Source organism: Dendrobates tinctorius, unplaced genomic scaffold (assembly GCF_039654945.1).
Source record: "Dendrobates tinctorius isolate UK_male_01 unplaced genomic scaffold, ASM3965494v1 ptg000022l, whole genome shotgun sequence".
NCBI lineage: Eukaryota > Metazoa > Chordata > Amphibia > Anura > Dendrobatidae > Dendrobates > Dendrobates tinctorius.
This window is the reverse complement of record NW_027361690.1, coordinates 96,491,091-96,515,953: the sequence shown is the minus strand read 5'-3', so window position 1 is coordinate 96,515,953 and position 24,863 is coordinate 96,491,091. Positions and strand designations below refer to the sequence as shown.

At 48.1% G+C, this 24,863-nt stretch overlaps 1 protein-coding gene across 4 annotated transcripts in view; it reads left to right on the top strand.

Moving 5' to 3' along the window:
* The window catches only part of WDR76 (WD repeat domain 76), a 286,518-nt gene that overhangs the window by 8,091 nt on the left and 253,564 nt on the right, over window positions 1–24,863 (top strand). For all 4 annotated transcript variants that reach the window (XM_073569001.1, XM_073569000.1, XM_073568999.1 and 1 more), the window contains exons 2-3: window positions 8,376–8,660; window positions 16,927–17,211. In XM_073569001.1, coding sequence (XP_073425102.1) covers window positions 8,448–8,660; window positions 16,927–17,211 — 498 coding nt within the window. In that variant the 5' untranslated portion in view covers window positions 8,376–8,447. The remainder of the gene's footprint in view (window positions 1–8,375; window positions 8,661–16,926; window positions 17,212–24,863) is intronic.

Here is a 24,863-nt window from a genome sequence, read left to right as displayed (position 1 = left end):
TGGTGAAATCTGCCTGTTTGGCAGCTCATCAGTGATCATGTAGCAAGGCACCAGCGATCTTGACAAGGTCGTATCGTTGTCGGGTTCACTGGTGCATCGTTTAGTGTGACGGCACCTTAAGGCCAGACAGTAGATTGCTAACGGTAAATGTAAAGCAATCCCATTGTTCTACCAGCCCTGGGGCCATTCTGTGGATGGCTATAGTAGACCCAGGGAAGCCATCACCACAGGCGGTCTCACATCAGCCTCAGGTGATGGAATATGCTTTGTTCTGTGAACTAAAGAAAATGTTTAAGGGGGAGGGAGAAACAAGGCACTTGGATTGTATCAGGCAGTTGTGGGAGTGGCTTCGATGTGAGAAGATCTGAGTTGGGATGGATGGACGGACTATGAACTTTTGGAGATTGATTGTTGGCTGGAGGGGTATCCATGAGCTACGGTCGTGATATCCATCGTTTGTAGGGACATAGGCTGTGATTGCTCACTATACCAGCTGGAAATACCAATAGCTGTAGGCCAACCAAAAGTTGGGAGATAGTGGGCGTCGCCTGGTACAGAGGCAGTGGAACTACTGATCTCAGATTGGGAACTTGTGGACTGAGGGCATTGTATGTTGGCCATCTACCTGGATTTGTTGTACAACCATGGATGCATGGAATAAAAAATACTTGTATCGTGCCGTTTTACTTTTTCAACGCAAAATTGGCTGGAATTAAGATCGGACGCCATGTTGCGTTTGGAGAGCCCCTGATGTGCCTATACAGTGGAAACCCCCCACAAGTTACACCATTTTGGAAAGTAGAGCACCCCTAAGGAACTTGCCTAGATATGTGGTGAGCGCTTTGAACCCCCAAGTGCTTCACAGAAGTTTATAACGTAGAGCCGTAAAAATAAAATATTTTTTTCACAAAAATGATCTTTGCCCCCCAGTTTTTTATTTTCCCAAGGATAACAGGAGAAATTGGATCCCAGAAGTTGTTGTGCAATTTGTCCTTAGTATGCTGATACCCCATATGTGGGGGTATACCACTGTTTGGGCGCATGGCAGAGCTCAGAAGGGTAGGAACGCCGATTGACTTTTCAATGCAAAATTGGCTGGAATTGAGATCAGACGCCATGTTGTGTTTGTAGAGCCCCTGATGTGCCCAAACAGTGGAAACCCCCCCCAATTCTAACTCCAACCCTATCCACAAATCTAACCCTAACACACTCCTAGCCCTAATCCCAACCTCAACTTACCCCCAACCCTAACTTTAGCCCCAACCTAACCCTAATGGGAAAATGGAAATAAATATATTTTTTTATTATTTTTCCCTAACTATAAGGGGGTGATAAAGGGGGGTTTGATTTACTCTTTTTTTTTATTTTGCTCTTTGTGCTAGACCCTATCACAGTGATAAAAATGACCCAAAAGGAAAAAATCTACTGTTGCCGGATGCCAGCCGGCTGATCTCGGTGGGCGCATTACGCATGCGCCCACCATTTTCTCTCGAAAGAAGCCGAGGGACTTCAGGGGGGGTTTGCAGGGACAATGGAGGTACCTGGGGGGGGGTGATCGGGGGACCCTGTTAAAATGGAAAATGTGCCTTTTTTTTGCGGTTGCCGTTAATATCGGCGATCGCAGCACCGGGGTCGTTAAAAACCAACTCGAATTATGTTCTCTGGGGTCTCGGCTTCCCCCGGCTGCCGAGACCCCAGAGAGATTCCAATGCTGGGGGGCGCTATAACCTTAATCCTCAGTGCCATTAAAAAGCGGCACTGTCGTTTAAGTACCCTTAACTGCCGCCGTTAAAAGTCGTATCGGGGGTTGTTCAGGGGTTAAATTAAATGTAGCTCTCATCATTCTCCCCTCCTCTGCCGGCAATCGGCGCAAGCGAGGGGAGAATGACGAGAGCCGTGTTCAGCGCCGGGGAACAGCACTTACTGTAACGCTTCTTCTCTGGCGCCTGACCGTGTGGTACTGATGCGAGACACGCATGCCACACGTGTACCGCAAGTATTACACACACGGACACTGACATCTCTGGTATCTGAAATGTGTGAAAAAGACCTTATAGCGGGTTTCTATGTTTGGCTGCTGTCACACACTAAAAGACGCTTTTTATTGCAAAAAATAGATTTTGCATCACCACATTTTGAGAGCTATAATTTTTCCATATTTTGGTCCACAGAGTCATATGAGGTCTTATTTTTTGCGGGACGAGCTGACGTTTTTATTGGTATAATTTTCTTGCACATGACATTTTTTGATTACTTTCTATTCCGATATTTGTGAGACAGGATTAACGAAAACCAGCAATTCATGAATTTCTTTTTTTGGGGGGGGGAGGGCGTTTACACCGTTCCGCATATGGTAAAAATTGATAAGGCAGTTTTATTCTTCGGGTCAGTACGATTACAGCGATACCTCATATCATTTTTTTTAATGTTTTGGAGCTTTTATATAATTATTTTATAGAAAAAAATATTTTTGCATCGCTTTATTCTGAGAGCTATAACTTTATTTTCCAGGACGTCCTATCCTGACAGCACCATGGGGGTTGTTCTTTCATCCTTCCAGGGACAGGAAATGCACGAGAGGTTAAAAGGTCCCCTCCCACACCACACTCCAGTATTTTTCCTGTCCCTGTAAGGACAGGCACGGGAGCGCCGCAGCCGCGGCATACAGGAGAAGGGCTAGAAGAGGATCTTACCGGGGCCAGGAGGTGCGGGGTCCTAACCGCCTACACCTCCGGGTCGGTCGATGTAAGCGGCACCCCCCTAAGGGGGGTTCTCCACCGGGTGTCCCGTGGAGCGTCACTCCGGGACTCATCCCCGCTTCCCCAGCGCGTCTCCCGCGAGGCCCAGAGTACAGAGCGGCGGCGCGTCACTTCCGGGCGCCCAGGGATGACTACTTCCGGTCGGGGCATGGAGGACGCGTCAGAGGGCGGCAGAAGGAGCGTTCCTGCGCAAGACAAGGTAGGATAAGAGCGGGGGGAAGCGGGAGACCAGCGCAGCGACATCACTCCAGGCAGATTGAAGGTGACAGACGCCTGAGTTTCTGTCAGACGCCGCCAGCATGGACGCTAGGACCAGTGACCAGCCAGAGCCAGCGTCCGTGAGTAGAGGGCACAGGGGCAGGATGGCCAGAGACAGGAACTTTTTTTTTTTTTAAAGGGAGGACTCCTGTCTTTGTAGGATAAGGCGACACCAGGCAAACCTAAATGCCCCATCTGTGCCAGCAAACTGCCGAGCGCATGGAAGAAGCCCCTATGCGAGGATTGCACACTCCGAATCGTCAGAGGCGAGCAGGCAGCCTTTCTCACGGAGATGCGTGCAGTTGTCAGAGACTCTGGAATACTACCTACTCAGTCTTCCGGCCGGTCCCAGTCCAAAAGACCTAGATGGGAGTCCGACCTATCATCGGAAGAAGAGATACGGGGCACGGACTCGGAGGAAGAGGGCGAGATTACCTCGGAACCCCTAGAAACAGGGAAGAGGTACCTCTTCACATCAGAGAACACAGAAGAGCTGCTCAGGGCAGTAAGAAGTACAATGCAGATCGAGGAAACCCCGAAAGAACAATCCGTCCAGTACACAATGTTCGGGGGACTTAGAGCCAGGATTCGTCAGGTCTTCCCAGTTAATGACCATATCCGGGCTATGATCCTGGAAGAATGGGAAGATGCGGAGAAAAGACTGATCGTGCCGCGAGACTTTAAGCTGCGACTTCCATTTAACCAGGAGGACATCAGCACTTGGGACGAGGTGCCAAAGATCGACTCACCGGTGGCCAAGGTGTCGAGAAAAACTTCAATTCCTTTTGAAGATTCTTCCAGTCTCAAGGAGCCCATGGACAAAAAGGCCGACGTGCTCCTAAAAAGAGCTTGGGAGGCCTCAGCTGCAGTGATTAAAGCAAATATAGCCGCTAGATCCATGCACCTATGGATAGACCACTTGGAACAACAGTTAAAGGATAAAACCCCTAGGGGTGATATCCTTGAGAGTATTCCCCTGTTGAAAATCGCGACCGGTTTTTTGGCAGATGCTTCTGCAGAATCGGTACGGTTTGCGGCCAGAAATAATTCCCTATCCAACGCGGCCCGCCGAGCCATATGGATGAAAACCTGGTCGGGGGACTACCAATCTAAAAACAAGTTATGTTCCATACCCTTCTCGGGCGGGAAGGTATTTGGGCCAGCTTTGGATAAGATTCTAGAGAGTGCCTCCGACGACAAAAAAGGTTTTCCAGAGGAAAAACCAAAAAGGCAATTTCCCTTTCAGAGATCCCGCCCATACCAGAGGCAGGAGTATAGAGGGAAAGGGAAATCTTCTCGCTGGGAGTACTCGAGGGGGGGAAGAAATAGAGCTCCCCCGTCTCGCTCCGGACAAAGTTCCAGGAGCAGAAGGCAATGACGCCATGCCGGTAGAGGGGCGCCTAAAACACTTTGCAGGGGCATGGCAGGGCATCTCCCAGAACCCATGGGTCCTCAATACAATTGCCCAGGGCTATACCCTCGAGTTCACAAGATCCCCTCCAGCACGATTTGTGGTTACAAAACCCCGTTCCGAAGCCGTGATAGACCCTATATGGGCAGACATAACAGACCTGTTAAAAACGGAAGTAGTAATTCCTGTCCCAGAGGTAGAGAGAGGTCAGGGCCACTATTCTACACTCTTCACAATAAAAAAAACCATCGGGGGAAAGCCGAACTATTATAAATTTAAAGCCATTGAATCAATGGGTCCGTTACAAAAGGTTCCGAATGGAGTCCCTGAAAACCGCCATCCCGCTAATAGACCAGAACGCGTCCATGTGCACTATAGATTTAAAGAACGCATACTATCACGTCCCCATCCATCCTCAATCTCAGAGGTTCCTGCGTTTCGCCCTAGAGAGAAGAGGCAAACACTACCACTTCCAGTTTCAGGCTCTTCCATTCGGCTTGGCATCAGCACCTCGTGTTTTCACGAAACTGGTGGCCGAAGTCTTGGCAGACTTAAGACAAAGAAACATAATCATTGTGCCTTATTTAGACGACTTCTTGGTAATATCCCGGTCAGTGTCCGAATTAAAGGAACAACTCAGCTCAATAATTTTCAGCCTCGAAAGCCTAGGTTGGATCCTAAACAGAGAAAAATCGGACCTGCGGCCCAGCACCCAGAAGAAATTCCTAGGGGTAATGCTAGACTCCAAAAGAAGGGTCTCGTTCTTGCCGGAGATGAAGAAGAAGCCCATCATGGAGAAAGTGCGGCAGTTTGGCCAACACCAGGTTTCGATAAGGACCGCGATGGAAGTCCTGGGCACCCTAACCGCATGCATACCCTGTGTCATGTGGAGCCAGGCTCACACAAGAATCCTACAAAAGGAGATCCTTACGAAATGGGACAGACGGCAGTCCTCGCTAGACAAGAAATTCCGACCGTCTCCGGCGCTGAGATCATCTCTGAAATGGTGGATCAGCAACAGAAACATCAGCCGGGGGGTTCCTTGGATCCTGTCTCCATGTGTAACCATCACTACAGATGCCAGCAGGGAAGGATGGGGCGCCCACCTAGAAGGAAGATTCTTACAAGGAACGTGGCCCAAGAGTATCAGCTGTCAGTCCTCAAACTACCGAGAGCTGCGAGCAGTCTGGGAGACTCTGAAGAGAAGCGGTTCAAGACTACAAAACCAACATATTAAGATCATGTCGGACAACGTGACCACAGTGCCTTCCTACGCCACCAAGGGGGCCCAAGGCACGGGAAACTTCAGAAACTAGCAGCTCGCATCCTCACCTGGGCAGAAAACAATTCTCGCTCCCTATCAGCAGTACACCTGGAAGGCTCCCAAAACAGGATAGCCGACTATCTAAGCAGGCAAGAAGTCCGAACCACCGAATGGGAGCTAAAAGAAGAGATCTTCAGGGATCTTTGCCATCGCTGGGGGACACCCCAGCTGGACTTCTTCGCGACAAGAAAAAACGCCAAGCTGAAGAGGTTCTACTCCCTCAACCCGGCGGACCATCCGGAAGAAATCGACGCCCTGGACCAGAATTGGGGAAGGGGACCTCCTATACGGTTTTCCACCGATCGCCATAATACCGAGGGTCCTCAGGAAGATCCAGGAGGAAGGAGCTCGGGTAATGCTGGTCGTACCTTTTTGGCCCAGACGGAGTTGGTTTCCCCTCCTCAGAAAGATGGCTCAGAGGGGGCCACTCCACCTACCAACAATACCAGACTTACTCTCCCAGGGTCCAGTGTTACACCCAGACCCAGGAAGCCTGCAGCTGGCAGCATGGATCCTGAGAGGGACATCCTGAAGTCCAATGGCATCTCGGACCAGGTGATCTCCACATTGCAGGCCAGCCGAAAACCGGTGACAAGAGCGATATATTGTAAAATCTGGAAGAGATTCTGTACATAAAGTGGTAGTGCCCCTCTAGACCTATCTCGGCCTGATATCCCTCGGATCCTTGACTTCCTACAGGCCGGATTCGATAAGGGCCTGACCCCGAGCACACTCAAAGTCCAGATAGCGGCCTTAAGTACCTTCTTTAATTTCTCCCTATCCTCCCATCCATGGATAGCGCGATTTACTAAAGCCACCCAGAGGCTAAGACCCACATTGAGGAAAACGGTCCCCCCATGGGACCTAAATCTGGTACTCAAAGCGCTGTTTAGGCCCCCTTATGAGCCAATTTCAGAGATAGACATTTCTAAGCTCACACAAAAAACTGCTTTTTTGGTAGCTATCTCCTCAGCTAAACGTTTAGGTGAGATCCAGGCCCTCTCGATCCAGAATCCCTACATTCAGATCTTCGAGGACCACATAACGCTCAAACTAGATCCAAAGTTTCTCCCTAAGGTAGTATCACCGCAGAATCTAAACCAAGAAATAATCCTGCCCTCTTTTTGTCCAGCCCCAAAGAATGATAAAGATTGTTTCATTCTTTGGACGTTAGACGCACGGTCGCCCGTTACCTGGAAGTCACCCGGGACTGGCGACAGGACACAAAACTATTTGTCCAGTACGGCGGCAAAAATAAAGGTAGAAGTGCGGCTACACAGACTCTAGCAAGGTGGATAACAACAATAATCTCCTCGGCGTACGAGGCCGAGGGCTTGCCGGTACCTGAAGGGCTTAGGGCTCATTCCACCAGGGCAATAGCGACTTCATTGGCAGAGAGGGTGGGTGCCTCTGTAGAACAGATATGCAGGGCCGCCACCTGGTCTACACCAAATACTTTCTGTAGACACTATAAGTTGGACACGCTATCAGCTAGCCAGGCGACCTTCGGTCGCAGAGTGCTACAAGCAGTAGTCCCACCCTAAACGAATTCCTACTTTGGTATTCCCCATGGTGCTGTCAGGATAGGACGTCCTGTAAAACGGAGATTAGACCTACCGGTAATGTTATTTCCAGGAGTCCATCCTGACAGCACTGGTAGTTCCCTCCCTATGATTTGTATTGGTATCATTATGCTTGTACTAAATCTAAATAAAATTTAATTGCATCATACTGGTGTGGTACTTGGAAAAATCACTGGAGTGTGGTGTGGGAGGGGACCTTTTAACCTCTCGTGCATTTCCTGTCCCTGGAAGTATGAAAGAACAACCCCCATGGTGCTGTCAGGATGGACTCCTGGAAATAACATTACTGGTAGGTCTAATCTCCGTTTTTTCGCTGATGACACTATGGCGGCTCGTTTTTTGTGGGACAAGATGACGTTTTTAGCGGTACCACGTTTATTTATGTCTGTCTTTTTGATCGCGTGTTATTCCACTTTTTGTTCGACGGTATGATGATAAAGCATTGTTTTTTGCCCTGTTTTTTTTTTGTGTTCAGTTCACTAAAGGGGTTAACTAGTTGGACAGTTTTATAGATAGGGTCGCAGTCTGTGACAGCTGTAAGAATCAGCTGACACTTGGCCGCATACCTCCCGTGTGTGTGGCCGATCGCTGAGACGTACTATTACGTCCGTGGTCATAGAAGACCAGGGCGCATGAACAGTATAGTATGTCTCATGTCAGAAAGTGGTTAATATATATTGATTATTTTTGGGTAAAAAGTAACATGTAAACATAGAATTATCTAATTTTTCTTATAATTCAAACAGTTCTGAGAACAATACAATAAATTATTGCAGTCCAATGAAATACTGTAAATTGTAGAGCATGTCCGCTTGTCTACAGATTGGGTCTTTACAAAATCTGACACTAACTGATGCAGAAAGTGCAAAGACGCACCCCGTTGATATGGGAGATGGTAAACAAAGTTGTCAGTTTCTTCATACATTTCCAGGAGGAATAAAAGAGGAATTTTACTCTACAGAATTCTAACAAAATATGCTTTAGGATTGTTTGCTTAGATTCTGCATAAATATTACCGTATATGTTTTCTGATTTTACAGGATCTCGTTGCTGGTGACAAGTTAACCAAACCTCCTCATCTTGGATATTATTCTTTACCCCCTACTGATGAGATGGCTCCTTATAAGAAACGACAGTTGGACCTGAAACCCAAGCATGGAAGCTCCACAGTGAAGAAAGCATGCCCCTCACTAGTGTCGGACTGTGCTATGAAAGTTCCTGTAGTTGTGCTCCATAAACTGAATGTAGAACCTTACCAAGGAAACAGGAAACGGAACATAAAGGAGCCTGACCATAGAGCTCGCTCTGAGCAGGACAGACAGGAGGTGTGAAGATGACTTCTCTTTGCTTAAAATATTTGAAGTAATACTGAGATCGGCTTTCAGCCACATTCACACGTTCAGTATTTGGTCAGTTTTTTACCTCAGTATTGGTAAGCCAAAACCAGGAGAGGAACAATCAGAGGAAAAGTATAATAGAAACCCGTCACCACTTCTGTATATATCACCCACTCCTGGTTTTGGCTACAAATACTCATGTAAAATACTGACCAAATACTGAACGTGTGAACGTGGCCTTAGAAAAAAAATATATACAATGTTGCTCCCTAATTGTTAGCCTTCTTTTCCCTAGATGAATTTTATTCTAGAATTGGTGTGAAAATGAAAATGTTTTTACAAGCACTTTCAAACAGTTAAGTTTACTCATTAAAAATCCTCTCCGTTCTCAATAACGGAGGGATTCTTTTTTTTTTTTATGGTGTTTTTTTTCTGCTTGTTACCTAGGTTCCTGGCCACTGCAGTAGTCTTTCGGAGGTGGCTGATCTAGGCAAGGAGCGTAGTGTCTTCAAGCTGGATTGCTAAATCCGACCAGCTTCAGTGCTCCTGCCCCCCCAGTGCTACAGAGGGAAAAGCTGCATTTGCTTGCAGTGTCAGTGAAATCATGTTCATACCAGCGCCACAATGATGCCATTGGTCTGAATTTTCAGTCATAGGGATCCCATTACATCTGGCAAGCTGGAAGTCAGGAGGGGAGTGTTGCCCTCCTGCTGCAAATGGTTAAACAACCTCAACATTGGTGACTCAGTTTGTTACAAACTTCTATTTTTGCAAGTTCATCAAATTGTCTAATCTATGGTTTTTGCAATGGCACCTCACTAATACTCCTGTCCCCAGGGTATATTTGCATTTTTCTGCCAATCGAGCCATCTTCTGGGGGTTCTGACTCACATTTACGTAAATACATTTCTGTCTCTAAAGGTACCCATTACACTACACGACACACCAGCGATCCCGACAACGATACGACCTGGTAAGGATTGCTGGTACGTCGCTAAATGGTCGGTAGTAAGCTGTCAAACAGACAGATCTCAACGACGCAGCAGCTGTCGAGGTAGCTATTTAGGGAGGGCTAAATTAACCCTTCACGGTTGAGCCAGTGATTTCCAAATTAATCCACAGAGAGTTGCTAGCAACTCAAATGACCACACGGAGACGGGGGTCTCTGTACGGGAGGATCGAGACAGATCACCCAGCCCCTTTATTTTAGTCACTTCTTTTATAACATTTTGCTTAATTATGCAAAGTTCTCAACTACCAGTAACATCATTTCACTTTATAAGCCAATAATATTGCAAGAAAACCGGAAACTACATATATGTCCATATCCAAATAGAAAGTAGTATAATGACACAGTCTTACACCCCCGCCTCCCTTATCTTGCACCTGATGGGAACAGTCTGGTTTCATGACAGCCCATCCCAATTACAAAAATTTATCTTACAGCAACAAAAACGGAGAAACGAAACCTTCAGGAAAAGTGGAGAAGTGAAACTTCAGCTCTGAATTTAGTATTAACCCTTCACACAACGATCCGTATAACGACCTCGGCGGTCGTTGGAACCTTGTCACACAACAGCGATTCTGACGACTCACGCCTGTGTCCCTGAGTTCTGAGTCACTAACGAGGTCGCTCGTCGGCATCAAACACAAAAATGCATGCTGGCCAGCGGGACACCAGCGATCAAAAAATGGCCCAGGACATACGAAAACGATCAGCGAGATCGCAGCCGGGGCCCGGTCGCCGCTATGTGTCACATGTAGTGAGATCGCTGGCGCAGAGTTATTTATTAAGCATTGTTAGTGTTGGTGGTCCCCTCCTGGGGTGCTGGAAGCTGATGACTTGGGCTGCTTCCAGGGAAGAACTTGTTGACATCCTCTTCCTGCTTATTGGCCACAAACTTCAAGTATTCCTTTTCTCCAGGAGTGAGGTTGGCATCTACCTGTATAGGTAGCACATCAACAGCTGCTGGTGATATCTCCGCTGCCTGTAATTCTGCAGGAGTTGCAGCTGGTACCAAGGGGTGTTGTTCCCCCATTTAAGGTGGTACCACAGTTAACGGCACTGCTACCTGTTGCTGCCGGTATAGCGCCATTTGGGTGATGTCACTTGATGCCTGAGCAATCACTGGACCATTTCTGTCTACGGGCGCCGTGCCTAACGCCAGGATCATGGTCGGGGCAGTGACCGTACTTGGTGCTTCTCGATGAGGCTCCGGTTCTGGCACGGGTACAGGGCTGCGAACAATGGCAGCCATAACCCCCGAGGCTGCCTGGTAGACGGACGGCAGCTGGGTCTGTACCGGTGCAGGGTTGGCGCCTGCCAAGGCCTCCGGGATGGACCTACGTGGCCGCGCCTAGATTGGGTAGGGCCTCAGCCCCTGCTCCGGGACTCTCATGTACCTCCTCCGGGCAGGCCGCATCCAGTGCCAGCAGCGGTTTGAAGGTGGGCGCTGTAGGTGGTATCGCAGCGGTCGTATGCCCCGCAGGGGCTGCCTGGGAGCAAGTGTTTTTTCTCCATCGCGTTCTCCTGGCCTGCGCCCGTCCTCCATTATGGCGTCCTCTCCTTCTCTTTCCTGTCTCGACTCTTCCCGCCACGGGCTCTCGCTCCTCCTTCTGAGGGCGGTGGTGTCTTCCTACTCCTCCATACCAAACCAGTATATGAACCCCTCGGGGGGTGGGCCATGTTGCAGTTGCATAGAAGTTCAGGCAGGGGAGGCCCAGGACAGTTCGTGGTCTTTTCTTAGGACCACCCATATTGTCATGCCCTACATCACCTCGCTGGCGGCCATTTTTAGAGTCCATTTTACAGTCTATCAATTTGGTTATTCTGCATATTCTCAACAATGTTTAAGTCCAATAAATTCAGGCACACAGAACCCGGTGGCATCGGGCTTCGGCATCCTTTTCTTGACGCCAAGATTTGGGTCGCCCTCCCAGGGCTGGCGGGGTACTCGGTACCGGGCCCGATGAGCTTCAATGGGAGATGTCACGGTAGCTGGGACCCGGCCCATGGCCCTGGGCGCCCATTGTAAAAGGGGGAAAAAGTTCAGTGTGATTAAAGTTTATGAATGATTGTTTCGTGACGCCACCTGTGGTATTCGGCAATGAAGATGTTAAGCAGACGCTGCAGACAGATCCTCTCGGACAGATGTTGTGGTGCAGCAATGATGATGTAGTCCCAGGGCAGTGTAGATGAAGAGATAGGGGAGAGACGTGGATGGTGCAGGGCTAGGCACAAGGATGTAGCCGTGCTGGGTGTGTTGACGCAGGAATCAGTGGAGGACACCAGGGCATGTAGTTCCAAAACTTTACTCACAGTCTGTTGTAGGTACAGGTGCCCGCCTTGGTGCCGTGTCCTCCGGGTCTGGAGCTCAGCCAACTTCCAGGCAAGATGAAGTACTCCTCTCTAACACTCCGCCAACATATGTCCCTTTTCTGAACGTCTCCCTTTTGCGCCTATAGTGAAGTACTCACAGTACTGAGTTACACTGGAGTTCCTCCTGTCAGATGTTCCTATGAACTCCACTTGTACGGCAGACAGCTGTAGCCTGCTTCGGGGACTCCTTGTTACTAAGTCCCGGCTCACTCACGTTGCTGTTGTGCCCCCAAGTCTGGTGTGGGAATAAAGCGGTGACAACTTCTATTCCTCCGGTGTCTGCTGCAGGATCATTAGTATCCATACAACCTCGGGGACCGGACCCCGGCCTTGCGCTGTGAACTTGGGAAGGGTTCTGCTCTAACCCTAATCCTTAGTCCTCCTCTCCTCCCGTTCCGTACTAATCCTTTCTTATGGAGAGAGTCAGGCTTTCTATCAATGTTCCTTTCCTGTGCCAGCGGACCCAGGTCACTGAGGTCGGCTGCAGCACTTCCTTCATCCATCCCACTCGGGATCTTCATTCCTCCTCTGACTGTGTCAGACTGACTAAATCCTAAACTCTTCCCGCTCTTTTGATGCCAACTAAACTCCACCCGCCTCCCAGCACGCTTCGTGTTCCAAGCAGGGAGCCACCAAAGGGTGCTTTGCTACACTACTGTGTTGTGTGGGATGCAGGTGTTGGAGTGTGGTCAGGTGTCTCCACCTTACCTGGATGGTGGGGCACCACACCTCAGGAGGAGGTGCAGTACTTCTGTGGCGACAGAACCCTCAGGGGCGCCACATTTACATAAACTGACAGTAAGCAGAGGAAGATGAGCAGGCTAGATCTTATGTATAGCTAAGGGCCCCGTTATATATAGCAACGCTCCAGTGATCCCGACAACGATACGACCTGGTAAGGATCGCTGGTACGTCGCTACATGGTCGCTAGTAAGCTGTCAAACAGGCAGATCTCAACGACTCGGTGATCCGTACAACGACCTTGACGGTCGTTGGGTCCTTGTCACACAGCAGCTATTCTGACGACTCAGACCTCATTAACGTGCGTTCTGAGTTGCAAATGAGGTTGCTTGTCGTTATTATGGTGTCAAACAGAGATGCGCCCTGGCCAGTGGGACACCAACGAGCAAAAAATGGCCCAGGACATTCCAGCACGATCAGCGATATTGCAGCGGGGGGCCGGTCGCCGCTATGTGTCACACGTAGCGAGATCGCTGTTGCGTCACTAAATTTGTGCCATTTCAACGATCTCTCTGTGTAAAGGCCCCATCACACACAGCGAGATCGCTGATTTTGTGATGCATCAGCGATCTCACCAGCTATCTCGTATGTGACACGCATCAGAGACACCCCACCCCCCGCGCGTGTATCGCTGATCGTGCACGAATGTCATGGCCCGTTTTTTGATCGTTAGTCTCCCGCTGGCCAGCACGCATCGCTGTGTGTGGCAGCGGGAGCAACAATCAGCGAGCTCCCAGCGCTGTAAGCAGATGCTGGGAGCTGGTATCCAAGGTAAATATCGGGTAACTAAGCGAGCACGTCGCTTAGTTACCCGCTGTGTACCTTGGATACCTGTGTGCTGGTAGCTGGTATCCAAGGTAAATATCAGGTAACTAATTGACTCGCGCGCTTAGTTACCCGATATATACCTTGGATACCAGCGTCCTCGCTGGTCCTGATCGCTGGTGAAATCTGCCTGTTTGGCAGCTCATCAGTGATCATGTAGCGAGGCACCAGCGATCCTGACAAGGTCGTATTGTTGTCGGGATCACTGGTGCATCGTTTAGTGTGACGGCACCTTAAGGCCAGACAGTAGATTGCTAAGGGTAAATGTAAAGCAATCCCAATGTTCTACCAGCTCTGGGGCCATTCTGTGGATGGCTATAGTAGACCCAGGGAAGCCATCACCACGGGGGTCTCACATCAGCCTCAGGTGATGGAATATGCTTTGTTCTGTGAACTAAAGAAAATGTTTAAGGGGGAGGGAGAAACAAGGCACTTGGATTGTATCAGGCAGTTATGGGAGTGACTTCGATGTGAGAAGATCTGAGTTGGGATGGATGGACGGACTATGAACTTTTGGAGATTGATTGTTGGCTGGAGGGGTATCCATGAGCTACGGTCGTGATATCCATCGTTTGTAGGGACATAGGCTGTGATTGCTCACTATACCAGCTGGAAATACCAATAGCTGTAGGCCAACCAAAAGTTGGGAGATAGTGGGTGTCGCCTGGTGCAGAGGCAGTGGAACTACTGATCTCAGATTGGGAACTTGTGGACTGAGGGCATTGTATGTTGGCCATCTACCTGGATTTGTTGTACAACCATGGATGCATGGAATAAAAATTAGTTGCATCGTGCCATTTTACTTTTTCAACGCAAAATTGGCTAGAATTAAGATCGGACGCCATGTTGCATTTGGAGAGCCGTTGATGTGCCTAGACAGTGGAAACCCCCCCACAAGTTACACCATTTTGGAAAGTAGAGCCCCCCTAAGGAACTTGCCTAGATATGTGGTGAGCGCTTTGAACCCCCAAGTTCTTCACAGAAGTTTATAACGTAGAGCTGTAAAAATAAAATATTTTTTTCACAAAAATGATCTCTTCGCCCCCAGTTTATTTTCCCAAGTGTAACAGGAGAAATTGGACCCCAGAAGTGGTTGTGCAATTTGTCCTTAGTATGCTGATACCCCATATATGGGGGTAAACCACTGTTTGGGCGCATGGCAGAGCTCAGAAGGGTAGGAACGCCGATTGACTTTTCAATGCAAAATTGGCTGGAATTGAGATCAGACGCCATGTTTCGTTTGTAGAGCCCCTGATGTGCCCAAACAGTGGAACCCCCCCCCCCCCCAATTCTAACTCCAACCCTATCCATAACCCTAACCACAAATCTAACCCTAACACACTCCTAGCCCTAATCCCAACCGTAATCCAAACCCTAACCTCAACTTACCCCCAACCCTAACTTTAGCCCCAGCCTAACCCTAATGGGAAAATGGAAATAGATATATTTTTTTTTATTATTTATCCCTAACGATAAGGGGGTGATAAAGGGGGGTTTGATTTACTATTTTTTTTATTTTGCTCATTGTGCTAGACCCTATCACCGTGATAAAAATGAACCAATAGGAAAAAATCTACTGTTGCCGCGAGGGACTTCAGGGGGGGTGGCTTGCAGGGACATTGGAGATACCTGGGGGGGGTGATCGGGGGACCCTATTAAAATGTGCCTTTTTTTGCGGTTGCCGTTAATATCTGCGATCGCGGCACCGGGGTCGTTAAAAACCATTCTCTGGGGTCTCGGCTACCCCTGGCTGCCGAGACCCCAGAGAGATTCCAACGCTGGGGGGCGCTATAACCTTGATCCTCAGCGCCATTAAAAAGCGGCACTGTCGTTTAAGTACCCTTAACTGCCGCCGTTAAAAGTCGTATCGGGGGTTGTTCAGGGGTTAAATTAAATGTAGCTCTCATCATTCTCCTCTGACGGCGATCGGCGCAAGCGAGGGGAGAATGACGAGAGCCGTGTTCAGCGCCGGGGAACAGCACTTACTGTAACGCTTCTTCTCTGGCGCCTGACCGTGTGGTACTGATGCGAGACGCGCATGCCACACGTGTACCGCAAGTATTACACACACGGACACTGACATCTCTGGTATCTGAAATATCAGGATGTGTGAAAAAGACCTTATAGCGGGTTTCTATGTTTGGCTGCTGTCACACACTAAAAGACGCTTTTTATTGCAAAAAATAGATTTTGCATCACCACATTTTGAGAGCTATAATTTTTCCATATTTTGGCCCACAGAGTCATATAAGGTCTTATTTTTTGCGGGACGAGCTGATGTTTTTATTGGTATAATTTTCTTGCACATGACATTTTTTTGATTACTTTCTATTCCGATATTTGTGAGACAGGATTAACGAAAACCAGCAATTCATGAATTTCTTTTTTTTGGGGGGTAGGGCGTTTACACCGTCCCGCATGTGGTAAAAATTGATAAGGCAGTTTTATTCTTCGGGTCAGTACGATTACAGCGATACCGCATATCATTTTTTTTTTTATGTTTTAGCGCTTTTAAATAATTATTTTATAGAAAAAATAATTATTTTTGCATCGCTTTATTCTGAGAGCTATAACTTTATTTTTTCGCTGATGACACTATGGCGGCTCGTTTTTTATGGGACAAGATGACGTTTTTAGCGGTACCACGTTTATTTATATCTGTCTTTTTGATCGCGTGTTATTCCACTTTTTGTTTGACGGTATGATGATGAAGCATTTGTTTTTTCCCTGTTTTTTTTTTTTTTATGGTGTTCACTAAAGGGGTTAACTAGTTGGACAGTTTTATAGATAGGGTCGCGGTCTGTGACAGATGTTAGAATCAGCTGACACTTGGCCGCATACCTCCCGTGTGTGCGGCCGCTGAGACGTACTATTAGTCCGTGGTCATAGAAGCCCAGGGCGCATGAACAGTATAGTATGTCTCATGTCAGAAAGTGGTTAATATATATTGATTTATTTTTGGGTAAAAAGTAACATGTTAACATAGAATTATCTAATTTTTCTTATAATTCAAACAGTTCTGAGAACAATACAATAAATTATTGCAGTCCAATGAAATACTGTAAATTGTAGAGCATGTCCGCTTGTCTACAGATTGGGTCTTTACAAAATCTGACACTAACTGATGCAGAAAGTGCAAAGACGCACCCCGTTGATTTGGGAGATGGTAAACAAAGTTGTCAGTTTCTTCATACATTTCCAGTAGGAATAAAAGAGGAATTTTACTCTACAGAATTCTAACAAAATATGCTTTAGGATTGTTTGCTTAGATTCTGCTTAAATATTACCGTATGTTTTCTGATTTTACAGGATCTTGTTGCTGTTGACAAGTTAACCAAACCTCCTCATCTTGGATATTATTCTTTACCCCCTACTGATGAGATGGCTCCTTATAAGAAACAACAGTTGGACCTGAAACCCAAGCATGGAAGCTCCACAGTGAAGAAAGCATGCCCCTCACTAGTGTCGGACTGTGCTATGAAAGTTCCTGTAGTTGTGCTCCATAAACTGAATGTAGAACCTGACCAAGGAATCAGGAAACGGAACATAAAGGAGCCTGACCATAGAGCTCGCTCTGAGCAGGACAGACAGGAGGTGTGAAGATGACTTCTCTTTGCTTAAAACATTTGAAGTAATACTGAGATCGGCTTCAGCCACATTCACACGTTCAGTATTTGGTCAGTTTTTTACCTCAGTATTTGTAAGCCAAAACCAGGAGAGGAACAATCAGAGGAAAAGTATAATAGAAACCCGTCACCACTTCTGTATTTATCACCCTCTCCTGGTTTTGGCTACAAATACTCATGTAAAATACTGACCAAATACTGAACGTGTGAACGTGGCCTTAGAAAAAAAATATATACAATGTTGTTCCCTAATTGTTAGCCTTCTTCTCCCTAGATGAATTTTATTCTAGAATTGGTGTGAAAATGAAAATGTTTTTACAAGCACTTTCAAACAGTTAAGTTTACTCATTAAAAATCCTCTCCGTTCTCAATAACGGTGGGATTCTTTTTTGTTTTTTGTTTTTTCTGCTTGTTAGGCTAGTTTCACACTTGCTTTTTTTTGCAGCGCGTTTTTCCCGCAAAAAAACGCATACAACTGCTGCGTTTTTTTCAAGCATTTTTATGAGCATGCATGAAAAAAACGCAGCGTTTTTATGCGTTTGTATGCGTTTTTAGTGCGTTTTTACCGCGTTTGCGTTTTTTTCCAACATTAGGTGGCCCCTCACACTAACCCAAACCATGACTTTACTAACCCTAACCCTGACCCTAACCCTTAACCCTAACTAACCCTAACCATGACCCTAACCCTTAACAAAACCATACTTAACCCTGACCCTAACCCTGACCCTAACCCTTAACCAAACCATACTTAACCCTAATCCTGACCCTAACCCTTAACAAAACCATACTTAACCCTAACCCTGACCCTAACCCTTAACCAAACCATACTTAACCCTAATCCTGACCCTAACCCTTAACAAAACCATACCTAACCCTGACCCTAACCCTTAACCAAACCATACTTAACCCTAATCCTGACCCTAACCCTTAACCAAACCATACTTAACCCTGACCCCAACCCTAACCCTAAACCCCCTTAACTAACCCTAACTCTAACCCAAACCCCTAAATTCCATGGTTAAAAAAAAAAAACGCATATGCAAAAAAACGCATACATGAGCATGCCAGTGCGCACATATGCGCATCCATAGGCTATAATGGCCATTTTTAGCGCAAAACGTGCGCATATGTGCGCATGCGCTTTTTTGCAGGGCCAAAAAATGCAACATGCTGCGTCTGGAAAATACCAACGCACACCCCAAAAAAACGCAGCGCATGAAAATCGCATACATGCGCTTACAAGCGCGCAGGTATGCGCACCCATGTTAAATATAGGGGAAAAAACGCATGCGCACATATGCGTTTTTTTCCAGCGCTAAAAAACGCAAATGTGAAACCAGCCTTACCTAGGTTCCTGGCCACTGCAGTAGTCTTTCAGAGGTGGCTGATCTAGGCAAGGAGCGTAGTGTCTTCAAGCTGGATTGCTAAATCCGACCAGCTTCAGTGCTCCTGCCCCCCCAGTGCTACAGAGGGAAAAGCTGCATTTGCTTGCAGTGTCAGTGAAATCATGTTCATACCAGCGCCACAATGATGCCATTGTTCTGAATTTTCAGTCATAGGGATCCCATTACATCTGGCAAGCTGGAAGTCAGGAGGGGAGTGTTGCCCTCCTGCTGCAAATGGTTAAACAACCTCAACATTGGTGACTCAGTTTGTTACAAACTTCTATTTTTGCAAGTTCATCAAATTGTCTAATCTATGGTTTTTGCACTAGCACCTCACTAATACTCCTGTCCCCAGGGTATATTTGCATTTTTCTGCCTATCGAGCCATCCTCTGGGGGTTCTGACTGTCACATTTGCGTATATACATTTCTGTCTCTAAAGGTACCCATTACACTACACGACGCACCAGCGATCCTGACAACGACACGACCTGGTAAGGATCGCTGGTACGTCGCTAAATGGTCGCTAGTAAGCTGTCAAACAGACAGATTTCAACGACGCAGCAGCTGTCGAGGTAGCTATTTAGGGAGGGCTAAATTAACCCTTCACGGTTGAGCCAGTGATTTCCAAATTAATCCACAAAGAGTTGCTAGCAACTCAAATGACCACATGGAGACGGGGGTCTTTGTACGAGAGGATCGAGACAAATCACCCAGCCCCTTTATTTTAGTCACTTCTTTTATAACATTTTGCTTAATTATGCAAAGTTCTCAACTACCAATAACATCATTTCACTTTATAAGCCAATAATATTGCAAGAAAACCGGAAACTACATATATGTCCGTATCCAAATAGAAAGTAGTATAATGACATATTCTTCAGAGTTTTACACCCCCGCCTCCCTTATCTTGCACCTGATGGGAACAGTCTGGTTTTATGACAGCCCATCCCAATTACAAAAATTTATCTTAAAGCAACAAAAACGGAGAAACGAAACCTTCAGGAATAATGGAGAAGTGAAACTTCAGCTCTGATTTTAGTATTAACCCTTCACACAATGATAAAGCGATCCGTATAACGACCTCGGCGGTCGTTGGAACCTTGTCACACAACAGCGATTCTGACGACTCACGCCTGTGTCCCTGAGTTCTGAGTCACTAACGAGGTCGCTCGTCGGCATCAAACACAAAAATGCATGCTGGCCAGCGGGACACCAGCGATCAAAAAATGGCCCAGGACATACGAAAACGATCAGCGAGATCGCAGCCGGGGCCCAGTCGCCGCTATGTGTCACATGTAGCGGAATCGCTGGCGCAGAGTTAGTTATTAAGCATTGCTAGTGTTGGTCCCCTCCTGGGGTGCTGGAAGCTGATGATTTGGGCTGCTTCCAGGGAAGAACTTGTGGATATCCTCTTCCTGCTTACTGGCCACAAACTTCAAGTATTCCTTTTCTCCAGGAGTGAGGTTGGCATCTACCTGTATAGGTAGCACATCAACAGCTGCTGGTGATATCTCTGCTGCCTGTAATTCTGCAGGAGTTGCAGCTGGTACCAAGGGATGTTGTTCCCCCATTTAAGGTGGTACCACAGTTAACGGCACTGCTACCTGTTGCTGCCGGTAAAGTGCTATTTGGGTGCTGTCACTTGATGCGTGAGCAATCACTGGACCATTTCTGTCTACGGGCGACGTCCCTAGCACCAGGATCATGGTCAGGGCAGTGACCGTACCTGGTGCTTCTCGATGAGACTCTGGTTCTGGCACGAGTTCAGGGTGGCAAACAATGGCAGCCATAACCCCCGAGGCTGCCTGGTAGACGGACTGCAGCTGGGTCTGTACTGGTGCAGGCTTGGCACCTGCCAAGGCCTCTGGGATGGACCTGCGTGGCCGCGCCTAGTTTGGGTAGGGCCTCAGCCCCTGCTCCAGCACCTGCTCCGGGACTCTCATGTACCTCCTCCGGGCAGGCTGCATCCAGTGGCAGCAGCGGTTTGAAGGTGGAGGTGGGCGCTGTAGGTGGTATCGCAGCGGTCGTATGCCCCGTAGGGGCCGCCTGGGAGCAAATGGTTTTTCGCCATCGCGTTCTCCTGGCCTGCGCCCGTCCTCCATTATGGCGTCCTCTCCTTCCTGTCTCGACTCTTTTCCCGTCACCGGCTCTCGCTCCTCCTTCTAAGGGCGGCGTCTAATTCCTACTCCTCCATACCAAACCAGTATATGAACCCCTCGAGGGGTGGGCCATGTTGCAGTTGCATAGAAGTTCAGGCAGGGGAGGCCCAGGACAGTTCGCGGTCTTTTCTTAGGACCACCCATATTGTCACACCCTTCTTCACCTTGCTGGCGGCCATTTTTAGAGTCCATTTTACAGTCTATCAATTTGATTATTCTGCACATTCTCCGCAATGTTTAAGTCCAATAAATCCGGCACACAGAACCCGGTGGCACCGGACTTCGGCATCCTGTTCGTGACGCCAAGATTTGGGTCGCCCTCCCAGGGCTGGCGGGGTACTCGGTACCGGGCCCGATGAGCTTCAATGCGAGATGTCACGGTAGCTGGGACCCGGCCCATGGCCCTGGGCGCCCATTGTAAAAGGGGGAAAAAGTTCAGTGTGATTAAAGTTTATGAATGATTGTTTCGTGACGCCACCTGTGGTATTCGGCAATGAAGATGTTAAGCAGACGCTGCAGACAGATCATCTGGGACAGATGTTGTGGTGCAGCAATGATGATGTAGCCCTCCACAGGCAGGGCTGTAGTCCCAGGGCAGTGTAGATGAAGAGATAGGGGAGAGACGTGGATGGTGCAGGGCTAGGCACAAGGATGTAGCCGTGCTGGGAGTGTTGACTCAGCAATAAGTGGAGGACACCAGGACATGTAGTTCCAAAACTTTACTTAGTCTATTGCAGGTACAGGTGCCCGCCTTGGTGCCGTGTCCTCCGGGTCAGGAGCTCAGCCAACTTCCAGGCAAGATGAAGTACTCCTCTCCAACACTCCGCCAACATATGTGCCTTTTCTGAACGTCTCCCTTTTGCGCCTATAGTGAAGTACTCACAGTACTGAGTTACACTGGAGTTCCTCCTGTCAGATGTTCCTATGAACTCCACTTGTACGGCAGACAGCTGTAGCCTGCTTCGGGGACTCCTTGTTACTAAGTCCCGGCTCACTCACGTTGCTGTTGTGCCCCCAAGTCTGGTGTGGGAATAAAGCGGTGACAACTTCTATTCCTCCGGTGTCTGCTGCAGGACCATTATTATCCATACAACCTCGGGGACCGTACCCCGGCCTTGCGCTATGAACTTGGGAAGGGTTCTGCTCTAACCCTAATCCTTAGTCTTCCTGTCCTCACGTTCCGTACTAATCCTTCTTTCTTATGGAGAGAGTCAGGCTTTCTATCAATGTTCCTTTCCTGTGCCAGCGGACCCAGGTCACTGAGGTCGGCTGCAGCACTTCCTTCATCCATCCCACTCGGGATCTTCCCTCCTCCTCTGACTGTGTCAGACTGACTAAATCCTAAACTCTTCCCGCTCTTTTGATGCCAACTAAACTCCACCCGCCTCCCAGCACGCTTCGTGTTCCAAGCAGGGAGCCACCAAAGGGTGCTTTGCTACACTACAGTGTTGTGTGGGATGCAGGTGTTGGAGTGTGGTCAGGTGTCTCCACCTTACCTGGATGGTGGGGCACCACACCTCAGGAGGAGGTTCAGTACCTCAGGGGCGACGGAACCCTCAGGGGCACCACATTTACATAAACTGACAGTAAGCAGACGAAGATGAGCAGGCTAGATCTTATGTATAGCTAAGGGGCCCCGTTACACATAGCGACACTCCAGTGATCCCGTCAACGATACGACCTGGTAAGGATCGCTGGTACGTCGCTACATGGTCGCTAGTAAGCTGTCAAACAGGCAGATCTCAACGACGCGGTGATCCGTATAACGACCTTGGCGGTCGTTGGGACCTTGTCACACAGCAGCTATTCTGACCACTCAGACCTCATTATCGTGCGTTCTGAGTTGCCAATGAGGTTGCTCGTCGTTGTTATGGTGTCAAACACAGAGATGCGCGCTGGCCAGCGGGACACCAATGATCAAAAAATGGCCCTGGACATTCCAGCACGGTCAGCGATATTGCAGCGGGGGCCGGTCGCCGCTATGTGTCACACGTAGCGAGATCGCTGTTGCGTCACTAAATTGGTGACGTTTCAACGATCTCACTATGTTTAACAGGGCCTTAAATGCCCCGTCACACACAGCGAGATTGCTGATTTTGTGATGCATCAGCGATCTCACCGGCTATCTCGTTGTATGTTACACGCATCAGAGACCGCCCCGCCGGTTATCGTTGATCATGCACGAATGTCCTGGCCCGTTTTTTGATCGTTAGTCTCCCGCTGGCCAGCACGTATCGCTGCGTGTGGCAGTGGGAGAGCAACAATCAGCGAGCTCCCAGCGCTGTAAGCAGATGCTGGGAGCTGGTATCCAAGGTAAATATCGGGTAACTAAGCGAGCCCGTCGCTTAGTTACCCGCTGTGTACCTTGGATACCTGTGTGCTTTTGCTGGGAGCTGGTATCCAAGGTAAATATCAGGTAACTAATTGACTCGCGCGCTTAGTTACCCGATATTTACCTTGGATACCAGCTCTCAGCGCCAGCACGCAGGTATTCAAGGTACACAGTGGGTAACTAAGACGCGCGCGCTTAGTTACCCGATATTTACCTTGGATACCAGCGTCCTCGCTGGTCCTGATTACTGGTGAAATCTTCCTTTTTGGCAGCTCATCTGATCATGTAGCGAGGCACCAGCGATCCTGACAAGGTCGTATCGTTGTCGGGATCCCTGGTGCATCGTTTAGTGTGACGGCACCTTAAGGCCAGACAGTAGATTGCTACGGGTAAATGTAAAGCAATCCCATTGTTCTACCAGCCCTGGGGCCATTCTGTGGATGGCTATAGTAGACCCAGGGGAGCCATCACCACAGGGCGTCTCACAACATCCTCAGGTGATGGAATATGCTTTGTTCTGTGAACTAAAGAAAATGTTTAAGGCGGAGGGAGAAACAAGGCACTTGGATTGTATCAGGCAGTTGTGGGAGTGGCTTCGATGTGAGAAGATCTGAGTTGGGATGGATGGACGGACTATGAACTTTTGGAGATTGATTGTTGGCTGGAGGGGTATCCATGAGCTACTGTCGTGATATCCATCATTTGTAGGGACATAGGCTGTGATTGCTCACTATACCAGCTGGCAATACCAATAGCTGTAGGCCAACCAAAAGTTAGGAGATAGTGGGTGTCACCTGGTACGGAGGCAGTGGAACTACTGATCTCAGATTGGGAACTTGTGGACTGAGGGCATTGTATGTTGGTCATCTACCTGGATTTGTTGTACAACCATGGATTCATGGAATAAAAAATAGTTGCATCGTGCCGTTTTACTTTTTCAACGCAAAATTGGCTGGAATTAAGATCGGACGCCATGTTGCATTTGGAGAGCCCCTGATGTGCCTAGACAGTGGAAACCCCCCACAAGTTACACCATTTTGGAAAGTAGAGCACCGCTAAGGAACTTACCTAGATATGTGGTGAGCGCTTTGAACCCCCAAGTTCTTCACAGAAGTTTATAACGTAGAGCCGTAAAAATAAAATATTTTTTTCACAAAAATGATCTCTTCAGTTTTTTATTTTCCCAAGGGTAACAGGAGAAATTGGACCCCAGAAGTGGTTGTGCAATTTGTCCTTAGTATGCTGATACCCCATATATGGGGGTAAACCACTGTTTGGGCGCATGGCAGAGCTCAGAAGGGTAGGAACGCCGATTGACTTTTCAATGCAAAATTGGCTGGAATTGAGATCAGACGCCATGTTTCGTTTGTAGAGCCCCTGATGTGCCCAAACAGTGGAACCCCCCCCCCCCAATTCTAACTCTAACCCTAACCACAAATCTAACCCTAACACACTCCTAGCCCTAATCCCAACCGTAATCCAAACCCTAACCTCAACTTTATCCCCAACCTAACCCTAATGGGAAAATGGAAATAAATATATTTAATTATTTTTCCCTAACGATAAGGGGGTGATAAAGGGGGGTTTGATTTACTATTTTTTTTTATTGTGCTAGACCCTATCACAGTGATAAAAATGAACCAATAGGAAAAAATCTACTGTTGCCGAATGCCGGCCAGCTGATCTCAGCGGGCGCATTAAGCATGCGCCCACCATTTTCTCCCGAAAGAAGCCGAGGGACT